Consider the following 13,044-nt stretch of genomic DNA (forward strand, 5'->3'; position numbering starts at 1 on the left):
GGAGTTGGAGGTTGGCCCTTCTGTGGTGATAGGGGATGTTCCTCCATGGTTACTCCCAGATCCTGTTGTTGATCTAACCATGGTAGAGAAAATGAAAGATTGGTCAGAAGTCAGTGATACAAGGAAACTGGTTGACAATTACATTAGCAGAAGTTCTTATGCTTTTTTACCGCTTTTCACAGATGGATCCAAAGACCCAGATAGTGGGCAGGTGTTTACATTCCTGAATTTGATGTGCAGATACGTAGAAGACTAACAGATTAACTTTCAGTGTACTCATTTGAACTGTAGCCAATAAAAGTTGCCCTCCAGTGGGTGTAGAACGTAGTATGCTCAGATTCTGTCTGTGTTGAATAGTTTATCATCAGGTAAATCTAATAGGATTTGGAGATATTAATATTATTATGGAGAATTGAGAGAATGGGTGTATTAGTGAGATTCTGCTGGGTCCCAGCACATTCAGGTTTGGAAGGGAATAAAATTGAAGACCAATTAGCCAGTAGAGCTTTGAAACAAGATATAATTGGTATTAATTTTCCACTGGGTAGAGGTGAGGCCAAATGTAAAATCAGAGCCATTTTGACAGATGTGTGGCAGAAGAGATGGAACTCTGAGCCCAAGGGCTGTCATTTATATGCTGAGTTAGAAAGGGTGATTTAGAAATTTTGTAAACCGTGATTGACCACACACTAAAGCACAGTAGGTGGCAGCATGCACCTTTAATGTTGGGTTGCGGACCGCCATTCTGTAATAGAAGAGGAAGAAGCTCAACTCAGAGTTGAGGCTCGCGCAGGCTATACTCTATAATACCATTTTGTATCTCATGTTATTTAACAGTCTGCAATCAAGTTTGTTTAGGTAAATATACACCGCTAGCTAGCTAGTAAACACTGTCAAAGATGCGACCGTTTTTTCTGTTGGGGTTTCTGTTGTCGAACATCACTGCGACGGCGGCGATTGAGCCTATCAGTACCAGCATAGCGGTTGGTATGGCTGCGGCTCTCACCGGCTTCCTCGCAACCTACCAGAACGTGTTTTACTATTTTCACGAATGTTGTAGACCAGAGTGGATCTCCTTCAACAGAACAGGTACGTTGAACATTTAGTACCGGCGTGTTAACACTTATTTTGGGGGGCTTTTCCAATTAATGGCGTTGCAACTAGGTTTTTTGAACATACCCTCATTTGTAGTAAGTAAAGGTATTATGGTCCTAACTTGGCGACTTGCATTTCTTTGGCTCACTCAGAACACCTCTGTCCCTTAACATTGTAGGCTTTCTGAATATAATTTGCAGTTTTAACTTTAAAATTCTGAAACGCTGAATGACATCCATGTGGCAAACCATGGCCGAACGTAGCCGATGTTGAATGCGATCCCTTTTGTGGCTGTGGTAACGAGTGACAACCAGCAAAGTCAAAATGGGCTATATTGTAAAAATTAATGAACATAAAACGTAGCTTTTGTCTTTATTTTAAGTTAGGGTTGTGTTTAATATCCGATTGTAAGAACATAAATTGTATAAATATGCGGGGTTTAGTAATTGATTATGCTGCGTTCATTTCCTAGTCGGAACTAGGAAACTCGGAAATGCCCGATTTGTTGGTTCGTTGAACACTGCTCGTGAAAACGAATAGCAGTTAGTAAATCGGAAATATCCGAGTTTCATAGTTGCGACTAGTATTCCTGGTGACGACCATTTTGTTTCTGATGTGTTGGTGTCGCATAATGATTACGTAGGAGGAAATGGCTGACTTGGACTCAACGTCTTTTCGTTCCTAAATTATAAACTTGGTAGCTAAACGTTTATTTGAAGTTAAAATGAAAGCAACATACAAAGCCTATTTCGTATATTATGTATTGATATCGAGTGTTTTTGTCAATGCGTTCGAACCAATCTCAACCACATTTGTGGTCGGTTTGGGAGTTGCAGCAGTGGGGCGGAAAATTTACAATTATGTATATGAAAGTTGCGATTCAAAATGGATTGCTTTTAATTCAACAGGTATGTGTACAGCTAAATATTAAATGGTTGGTGTGTTAACGCTGTTTACTTAGGCAATTTGATCATGTAGACAAAGCCAGTCCTTTTGCGTTTTAATCTTGCAATTGCTTATCGATCTCCACCAGTATACGGTTGGCCTACTTTAGAAAATGAGGGTTGATTTAAGGTTCGTTAAATATTGGGTGGATGAAGTGCGGGTGGCTTGAGAAAACGATACCTTAAATCCATGAATGTAGCAGTCTTGTACTGTTTATATTTACAGGCTACATAGAAGTTTGTCATTTATTTGAGCCTATTTGGCATATACCTAAGCGTTAAGGCCTAATTGTACCCGCGCTAAATTGCCTACATCCTAATCGCCAAATGGGAACGGGCAAAAAAAATGGATCGACGTAGCCAATAAGAACTAGTAGGCTAGTTCTAGTAGGCTAGGCAGTAATCCGGTTATGCAATAGTCATGTAAACACCTTACTCTGCTTATCTTAATAGTCGTAAAATCGAAATAAACACCTAATTTTCTGAGCAATCTTTAGAATTATAAGGACATCTAAACGCCTTAATTGGCGTTCCAAATGTGTTTGATCTGCGCATGTATCCGCACCGTTAGCACAAGCCTATCAGTTTGGCACGAGTGAAGTGAGTAATTGTGTATATATATGTTTTCCTTTATTTAACTAGGCAAGTCAGTTAAGAACTAATTCTTATTTACAATGACGGCCTACACCGGTCAATCCCGGACAACGCTGGGCCAATTGTGCGCCGCCCTATGGGACTCCCGATCGCGGCAGGCTGTTATCGGCCAGTTATCTATATGCCTCTTAGAAGTAGTTCACATCAGGGGCGCAGAAGTATATTTTCTGAACTAGTCAGATGCTTTAAGCACGCTATTTGATTAAAAAAACACACACAAATGACTCAAAGGGAGCCGGAGATCAATGTGCCAATTTCTTACAATTTCTACCAATTTGCGTTCCAGTTGTGATTTCCATATGCACATTTTTGTGGAACAGTTGCATGTATAATAGTCTTTGTCTGAATCATTGTCTGTGGTTAATCTACATTCGATCTAATTAAAATTATACAAATCTAAAAGTTACTTTTATTGCCATTTGCCAACTATGTAATAATAACCTACATAAAGCCAACAACATTTCAGCCGTGCAGGTAGAAAATAAAAATAAATATCATATAAATTACATTGGCTAGGCATGGCCTGTCTGCAACGATCTTGAGACATTGTATCAACTATCAACTGGGTCGCTCCAAAACTCCTGCTAGCAAATTTGAGACATTGTATAAAATATTCTGGGCCCTCAGTTTCCAGTGCCAGTGATCTCGGGACAGACACAGCTGTAGGCTTCTTGTGCAAGGGATAAGAAGTAATCAGGTGTTTTATAACGTTTCCACCGGATCAGAGCATTACATTTTTTGTTTTGGTTATTGAAAGGGAGAGAGCTGGAAATATTGTAACAATTCTTTGAGGGCCTATTGTCATTCACAATTGATATTCAAACTTCTTTGTTTACTTGCTGTTTTAAGGTGAAGAAAAATTACTTTGAGAAGCTCCACAGCTCATTAGTGGGGCTGAGTTAAGACAATTAGAGATACTATCAGATATCCCCAAATGGGCGCGTTACAAACAAATGGGCGCGTTACAAACAAATGGGCGCGTTACAAACAAATGGGCGCGTTACAAACAGACGGGCCCGTTACAAACAAAAGACGATTCATAAATTGACAAAATTGATTTCTGATTTTTCTGTATTTATCATGTACCCCAATTTCAGATGTCCATGTAAACAGGATTATTAGGGAAATCCTTCTTGCAAATCATGTAAACTTTTCAATCAAACTATTATATTAATCTAACTATCCACAATAATCACATTATTGTATGTATGTAACCGTACAATTGTCTGAGTTTAATTCAATAAGAGAAAAGTTGTTAAATAATAAGGGAGGGTCTGAAAAGTAGTGTTTGCTAAAGATTTGAATTGGTAAAAGAGGGTGGTATAGATTGCTATTTTATGTGTTATGATTGTGAGGCACTATACACATTTGACAGTCACAAGACAGGGACTTCAAATAGGCCTATGCACGTCAAGGGAACTGTAGTCTAGGCTACTGTTCAGATGGGTAGAATGGAAACTGAAATCTGGACACTTAAATGTGTAACCTCTCACATAGCCTTAAAAGTAACTCCTGCAGTATTTAAGCATTTATTGCAGTAAAATGATACACCAAATGTAGGTACAATTTTGACTCGGGAACAGGAGTGGAAAAATATGATTTCTTTCCTTTCTGCATTTTGAGAGAATGCGCAGTTAGCACCTTCACAGACGGTATCTATATTTATCAGCATCAGAAAGCTAAAAGTATTTCAACCACATAAAAGATGCGTCCAAGCCAAACTGAAATCTTATCAGAAACATATTGGGTCATTTTCACAGCTTTCTATTTCCTTATAACCGGTCAAACTGAAATTTTAAACATAGTCTTACATGTTTAATTTTTTTGTTATTACATTTTCTTCCCGATCCCTAAACATATTTGCTCCAAGAAAGAAGCAGAGATTAATGCATTAATTCTGTCGATTTATGACCTCACTGGTGAGCAAGGGTTTGTTTAGTCTTTCAGGGCAACATATAATGACAGAAGAGAAGAAGCTGCAAGTATCTAATTATAGGCCCAGAAGTTGACTAACAAATCACCTACCAAAATGTTGGAAAGCAGAAACAGCCTATCTAAATCAGGCAAAAAAATATCCTTCAACCCCTGACAAAAACCGTTCCACCATCTGACTAGCCTATTTTCTATATTAGCAGGTTAGGGTCAAGTGCGGGCCTCAGATTTTCAATTTATCACATATAGTCGGGTGGTGGTAGAAGGGTAATTTGCAATTGCGGGTTGATGCGAGTGGACAAGCAGCTGACCCTTGCACCACTAGCCTACTTAGCAGCTGTGTCCTACATGCGTAACTAATCACGTTAAGATAACCACCTATGATTAGTATAGAAATAATGGTGGTGTATTCATAGCACATCCCATTCATTGACACTTAATAATCAACTCATTCCCTGTCATCAGGTTTGGAAGTGGCCCTAGATCGGAAGCTGTTTGGTCAACATGTTGCCTCCAGAGTCATCCAGAAAGCTGTAACTGGATTCATGAACAATAAAAATCCTAAAAAGCCCCTGGTGCTCTCTCTACATGGCTGGACTGGCACAGGGAAGAACTTCGTCAGCCAGTTGATAGCTGAAAACCTCTACAAGGAGGGCATGGCCAGCAGTTTCATCCATCAGTTTGTTTCTACAGCTCACTTCCCTCATCTGAGTCAGATTGAGAACTATAAGGTAAAGCAAGTATTTTGTTATATTGAAATGTAATCCCCAGTAACCGTGGCAGGGAAATTCTCAATGGAGAATTAGGCTGTAAAAAAAAAAAAACACACTTATGCATATTTTATATCAGTGGTATTCAAATCTTACCCTACGAGGTCTGGAATACTACTGGTTTTCTGTTCTACCTGATAATGAATTGCACCCACCTGGTGTCCCAGGTCTAAATCGGTCCCTGGTTAGGTGGGAAGAATGAAGGAGGATTCTTAGATGGGAAGAATGAAGGAGGGTTCTATATGATACAGGATGTACAGTATTCAAAAGTTTGGCTACCTACTCATTCAAGGGTTTACTTTATTTTTTACTATTTTCTACGTTGTAAAATAATAGTGAAGACATAACTATGAAATAACACATGGAATCATGTAGTAACCAAGAAAGTGTTAAGAAAATCCAAATATATTTTAGGTTCTTCAAAGTAGCCACCATTTGCATTTGACAGCTTTGCACACTTGGCATTCTCTCAACCAGCTTCACCTGAAATGATTTTCCAATAGTCTTGAAGGAGTTCCCACATATCCTGAGCACTTGTTAGCTGTTTTTTCTTCACTCTGCGGTCCAACTCATCCCAAACCATCTCATTTGGGTTGAGGTCGGATTATTGTGGAGGCCAGGTCATCTAATGCATAATTTCATCACTCTCCTTGGTCAAATAGCCCTCACTGACAGTGTCACCAGAAAAGCACCACCACCTCCATGCTTCACGGTGGGATACGCACATGCGAAGATCATCCGTTCACCTACTGTGTCTCACAAAGACACGGCGGTTGGACTCAGCAGAGCAAAGGACAGATTTCCACCGGCCTAATGTCTATTGCTCATGTTTCTTGGACCAAGCAAGTCTCTTCTTATTATTGGTGTTCTTTAGTAGTGGTTTCTTTGCAGCAAATCGACCATGAAGGCCTGATTCACGCAGTCTCCTCTGAACATTTATTTGGGCTGCAATTTCTGAGGCTGTTAACTATAATGAAATTATCCTCTGCAGCAGAGATAACTCTCGGTTTTCCTGTCCTGTGGCGGTCTTAATGAGAGCCAGTTTCATCATAGCGCTTGATGGTTTTTGCAACCGCACTTGAAGAAACTTTAAAAGTTCTTGACGTTTTCCGGATTTACTGACCTTCATGTCCTAAAGTAATGATGGACTGTTTCTCTTTTCTTATTTGACCTGTTCTTGCCATAATATGGACTTAGCCCAATTTGGTAAAATACCATCTTCTGTATGCCACCCCTACCATGTCACAACACAACTGATTGGGTCAAACATATTAAGAAGGAAAACATTTACTTGTAACAAGGCACACCTGTTAATTGAAATGCATTCCAGGTGACTGCTGGGGCGGCAGGGTAGCCTAGTGGTTAGAGCTAGTAACCGAAAGGTTGTCAGCTCGGGGATTTGAACTTGCAAGGTACAAATCTGTTGTTCTGCCCCTGAACAAGGCAGTTAACCCACTGTTCCTAGGCCGTCATTGAAAATAAGAATTTGTTCTTAACTGACTTGCCTAGTTAAATAAAGGTCAAATAAAAATAAATTAAAAAAGGCTGGTTGTGAGAATTCCAAGAGTGTGCAAAGCTGTCATCAAGGCTACTTTGAAGAATCTCAAATATATTTAGATATTTAGACACTTTTTGGTTACTGCATGATTCCATATGTGTTCATTCATAGTTTTGATATCTTCACTATTATTCTACAATGTAGGAAATAGTAAAAATAAAGAAGAGCCTTGAATGAGTAGGTGTGAACAAACTTTTGACTGGTACTGCATATCTGCGTTTAAAAAAATATATATCTTACAGCATATCCGCAAAATATATCTTCACTGCTGTAGATAAGTCTGTGTTTTTACTGCTGTGACCATCCCTCAGTCTCAGCTGCAGCAGTGGGTCAAAGGCAACGTCACCAACTGCCCACGTTCCATGTTCATCTTTGACGAGATGGACAAGATGCACCCTGGCCTGATCGACTGTATAAAGCCCTACTTGGATTACTACGAAAATCTGGACGGGGTCTCCTACCGGCAAGCCATCTTCATATTCCTCAGGTAGGGCAGACAGAATAGCAGTGTGTGATTAAAAAAAAAATAATAATAATTCATGTGGTGTTTTTGGATACTTTTGTATTTTTTTAAACTGGATTTACAGTCCAAATATATTAGACATCCATGATCCCATCTTTCCCACAACTTAACGACTTGTTTTCATCACTCTCCTTGGTCAAATAGCCCTCACTGACAGTGTCACCAGAAAAGCACAACCATGTTTTTACTTACCTAAGCGTCAGCTGTGAATCAGATACGGCTCCCAAAAGTAAAGTTCAGTTACTTCAGCTTTTTCTATTTAGCAAATAAAATCACCACACATGAACCTAATGCATTTATAAACTACCCCATGTCCGGACCAGTGAGGAAGAAAAAGATCGTTGGACCCAGCTTAGTGGCAATATGCAACTTTTATGGGCGAACTGACCAAATTCACATAGAAATGTGAGTTATAGACCTATAATTCTACTTGAAAGCATGTCTAAGAAGCGGTAGATCTGTTATGTGATTACTTTCTATGCTTCCAATTCACAAGTTTTGTTTTTGTTTCTTATTTTCAGTTTTGTACAACAGCTTCGAACAGCTGAAACTACAATATTATTAGTTGTAGAAAATATATTTCACAGTGGTTTAGATGGTACAATGATTGTGACAATATAAGCTAGTATAGTGTAGACCAACTGAAATTAGGCAAACTATTAGTTTTAGCAACCAGGAAATGGTAACTTTAATATCTACTAGTTTGTTTTGCTCATCTCCATAGCAACGCTGGAGGAGAGCACATCACGCAGGTGGCCCTGGACTTCTGGAAAGAAGGTCGAGACCGAGAGGAGATACAATTGCAAGACTTAGAACCAGCTCTCTCCCTGTCCGTGTTCAACAACAAGAAGAGTAAGCCACCTCTTTGCTGTCCTTTTTTAGGGCTGAAGCCTAACTTATGCACTTTGGTAACTCTATTCATAGTGTTTTTTTACATTGAAAACAGAGACACAGAGCTACAAAATTGTATATCATACACTGCATTTGAGGAACAATGGGAAAGTAACTCTGCTTTGAAATTTGATAAACTTGTAACCTCACTTTTGAGAAAATGGCCTTGGAATGTTTTGGTACATACTGGAGAGTTCTTTGTCTACAATCATTCAGCATTGTTCACACCCTCTTAAGCTTTAGCTTAATCTGGTTTGATCTGAGAATTCTGTCCTAACAGTGGTCAAACATCCAAGCTAACTGGCTAACAGTTGTGGCAGTGACATTTTGTTAAAATGGGCACTTGCATAGTGGAGTATTTTGTTTGGACATGTAGCTAGCTAGCTAAACAATTAACTATAATCCCAACTCATGATGTTACTACCCTGAACGAATCTGCAGGCAGCTAACCAACCAGGTTCAATGTTAGCTAGCTAACAGCTAGCCAGCTAGCTAACAGTACACTTTAACTTGAAATGAAAACGACTTTGTCAAAATTAGAAATGTGCAATGTCTGAAAATGTAGCTAGCTGGACTATCTTACCTTTATACATCATGGTTGGACACTTCTCCCTGTCACGGATGCCATGGTTGCCCTTAGTTCGAAGATGTAATCCGGAGACCGGTGTTTTCTGCATCTCCTTAGCTATCATAATCTAATTCCACTGATTTCAAAACTCTGTCCTCCAGAGTGGAGAGCAACACAATCGTGGCTAGAGGGAAGGTTGCTGCTTTTTCTGTGGCTAAACCAACTAGACTCGTAATTTAACAATTGTATTCATATTTACAGATGGCATAACATTTTTATTAAGGCACATGAAAGTTCACATGTTCCAGAAGGCATTTCTGCCAACAAAAATATATATATATATATATATATATATTACTTTCAAATGGCTCTCATGTGAAGTAGTGACCCGCGACATACGCCTAGTTTCCTGAAACAGATCACATGTTTCTCGAAGGTCAGGTCTACTTTTGTTACTACAGCTGGGGTTTGAAGACTGGGGATGTTATTGGAGACTTTTCATACCTTCAATACAAAGATTACCTGTGTCTATTCTGTCCATCTGCCTTTCTTGCCCCTGCCCATTTTGACTTTCCTTGCTCCCTAGGCACTTGTGTACGTCTGAGAGGATTGGGTAAGCAATTGGTGGTAGCTTCTTCTTGCCCATCTTATGACTGTGTACCCCCCCTCCCTCCCTTTCCCTGTGTAGGTGGGTTGTGGCACACCAGTCTGATAGACAAGAACCTAGTTGACTTCTTTGTCCCCTTCCTGCCTCTGGAGTACAGACACGTGCTGCTGTGTGGCATGGCAGAGATGTCCGCCAAGGGCCTGAAGCCTGACCAGGATGTGGTTGACCAGATGGCCAGAGACTTGGTCTATTTCCCCAAGAGTGAGAAGATCTTCTCCGGCAAGGGCTGCAAGACCATCGGTGGCAAGCTAGATTACTACACGTAGTGCGTGTTTGAGATCGACTACGTTGCTGCCGGCGGCTGCGGACTGACTGATCTAATCATAATGAGTAGTAATCAGGATGGTTTGTAGGTCTGATCAGTTTGTCTGCAGTTGTTGACCGCAATGTAGACGATCTCAGAGGGAACAGCTACTTCGTCTGTCTACCATCTACTCTACTGTGTGCACTTTCTTAATGAGAACATCTCCGCCAGTCGGAGTGAGGAAGTCAGTGACTGAACTCAGAGGATGATGACCTGCCCATCAGGTCTCCCAACTTCAACACAACCATGTGGAGGACATAATTGGTCTCTTTCTGATGTCATTTCTCCCTGAAGATGGACTACTGAGAGAGAGGAGGGCAAATTTTAAAAGGAGAGAGAAAAAACACTGAGGGGAAACGCAATTTTTAACCAATCAAGGTGCTTGATCCTGACATATTCTGTGAATGAATATCTCCAAATAATGATTTCCTTTTTCATGGAATTCTGCTGCACATGAACTATGGCAAGTGAAAATGAGTTGTGTATTAGAAACAAATGTGGTTTAAAGTTACAATCTCTAAATCCATTTTTTCAGCCAAATGGCATCCCTGACACATGGTTTGTTTTCAATCTGAGGGGTGCTGGGGCCGGACAAATGTCACCACTCTCCAAACGACAGATGGATTCAAGGACTCGCAGTCTGAGATCAACGTTATGATTATATTCTTCAAGAAACAATGGGTACATATTGTTACTCTAAATAAGAATTGGACGGCTGTAACTATTTCCGCTTGCCCCTTTAATTGTCATTGAAAATGTAGCAACTGAAATATGGTGTATTTGTGGTTCACTGGATACCCATTAATTGCTTATTTTATTTCTGTTGTTAGTACCCAGTTTACCAATACCTAAACATAGAAAAATCTGCCTTAAAACTTGCAGAAATTTTGCCTACTCATTCACCAGACATTTCAAAATCTGCTGTAAGTTTATCTTTGTGGGTATACAAGTATTTTGTTCAGTTCACAAATTTTATGACACATTTTTCAAAGTTGATCCAGATTTGTCCTAAATCATTTAATTGAGTAGTCCAACATTCCATCTTGATTAAATGTCTGCAATGAAGTAAGTCCAATTGTAATTTGTTTTAATTTAACTTAACCACAATGAAACAATTGTAGATTTTATGTATAACTGTATATCATGCCTTAGTTGGCATACTGTTCCCTGTCTAAACAATGCACAAAATAATTACAGGAAAGAATGTTCACAATTTTTCATTAAAATGTTTTTACATGGGAAAAATCGGTTTCGTTTGAGTAAATGAAATATCAAACCGTTTTGAAGGTAATGTAAGAACTACTACGTTTAAGTCAGGGCATCAAAGGAGGCATATTTGTACATTTTACACTCAAAGCATTCTAGCTTGCTCATGTAAGCCTTTTTGGGTGTTATATTCATGCGAGACCATAACTTAGCTGGGATTTTAGTCAATAGACAGGTTGTAGGCTTATCTGATCTTGTCCAGAAGTGAAATATCTTTCATCTCTTCTCACCTCCCCGGATCCTGGCCTGCAGGGAGGTCAGCTCCACACTCTTTACCCCTTCTCTCTTCTCTCCTGGTGGTATTGAACAGATTGAGGGCCTTCATGACGTTGGTCATCACAAACAGCAGTAGCACTACGACCAGTCTGATGGTGAAAGCTGTCAAGGTTGGTGCAATAGAAACACAAAATGGGGGGATTGATCATCAGCAAATATGATCTAGGATCAGTTTAGCTTTTTTGACCATGTTGAATAAGATTACATGGACAGTGGGGATCTAATCTTAGATTAGCAGTCTCCTACTCTTAGACACGAAGAAAACAGCCCCAAATCTAAGCATCTGTGGAAATCTGTCAATATTGACAAAGTCAAAAAGTTAGTTCCATGTTCAGTTTACCTGTGACAATGAGGGAGTGGAACTCAGAAGTTATGACAGAAAAATGAATTTTTATGAACACAGGTGTAGTTCCTTTGGTGGAAGTAATCTGTAGCAGGGAAGAGGAAGGCAGAAGAGTGATTGACAGCTGGCTGAGTCTAGGGTCTTGTGGAGCCAGTGAAAGTGAGAAGGAAGGAGCCTCCTGGGTACTGTGGTGGAGTGGAGCAGGTGAAGCTGTCGCCCCATAACACCTGTCTCCTGGAGACCCCTCCCATTGGGGCAGTCAGAGATATTAGGCTGGAGAAGGAGATCTGATCAAATCACCTCAACAGGATGGTATGTAACCAAAATCAATTCAAATAAATGATCCTTTCTATTGAGAAAATACATTGAGCGATCACATTTAAAAGGTATCATCAGTATCTCTTCTGGAACAGTGGTTTAGCATTGAAACAGGAAAGCCACAGACCAGTTGTCTACATACTACTTCTGCAACACCCATTTCTTGAAAGAAGCCGCTCTAGCCTTTAGCTCAGAGCGGATTTTGCCTGTAATGCATGATTTATGGTTGGGATATGTACAGTGCATTCGGAAAGTATTCAGACCCCTTGACTTTTTCAACATTTTGTTACATTACAGCCTTATTCTAAAATTGATTAAATTAAAGATTGTACTCATCAATCTACACAATACCCCACAATGACAAAGCGCAAACAGGTTTTTAGAAATTTGAACATCTATTCATATTAAAAACAGATACCTTATTTACCTAAGTATTCAGACCCTTTGCTGTGAGACACGCAATTGAACTCTGGTGCATTCTGTTTCCATTGCTCATCCTTGATGTTTCTGTAACTTGATTGGAGTCCACCTGATGTAAATTCAATTGACTGGACATGATTTGGAAAGGCACACATCTGTCTGTATAAGGTCCCACAGTTGACAATGCATGTCAGAGTAAAAACCAAGCCATGAGGTCGAAGGAATTGTCCGTAGAGCTCCAAGACAGGATTGTGTCGGGCACAGATCTGGGGAAGGGTACCAGAAAATGTCTGCAGCATTAAAGGTCCCCAAGAACAGTGGCCCTCGTCATTCTTAAATGGAAGACATTTGGAACCACCAAGACTCTTCCTAGAGCTGGCAGTCTGGTAAAACTGAGCAATTGGGGGAGAAAGGCTGGTCAGGGAAGTGACCAAGAACCCAATGAGCTCCTGAGGAGATGGGAGAACCTTCCAGAAGGACAACCATCTCTGCAGCACTCCACCAATCAGGCATTT

At 40.0% G+C, this 13,044-nt stretch overlaps 1 protein-coding gene across 2 annotated transcripts; it reads left to right on the top strand.

Annotated features, from left to right (window-relative positions):
- The first annotated feature begins 699 nt into the window (after window positions 1-699).
- On the top strand, window positions 700-11,151 carry LOC112230902 (torsin-1A). Of its 2 annotated transcripts, none has more exons than XM_024397265.2 (5): window positions 700-1,089; window positions 5,091-5,356; window positions 7,265-7,440; window positions 8,201-8,328; window positions 9,624-11,151. In XM_024397265.2, exons 1-5 carry the CDS (start codon window positions 900-902, stop codon window positions 9,866-9,868), a joined length of 1,005 nt encoding a protein of 334 aa, XP_024253033.1. In that variant the 5' UTR covers window positions 700-899; the 3' UTR covers window positions 9,869-11,151. The 2 variants fall into 2 exon arrangements, with proteins under 2 accessions (XP_024253033.1, XP_024253034.1); XM_024397266.2 differs by lacking the exon at window positions 700-1,089 and adding an exon at window positions 1,713-2,003.
- The last annotated feature ends 1,893 nt before the right edge of the window (window positions 11,152-13,044 follow it).

The sequence above is a fragment of the Oncorhynchus tshawytscha genome, linkage group LG33 (genome assembly GCF_018296145.1).
Source record: "Oncorhynchus tshawytscha isolate Ot180627B linkage group LG33, Otsh_v2.0, whole genome shotgun sequence".
Classification (NCBI taxonomy): Eukaryota; Metazoa; Chordata; class Actinopteri; order Salmoniformes; family Salmonidae; genus Oncorhynchus; species Oncorhynchus tshawytscha.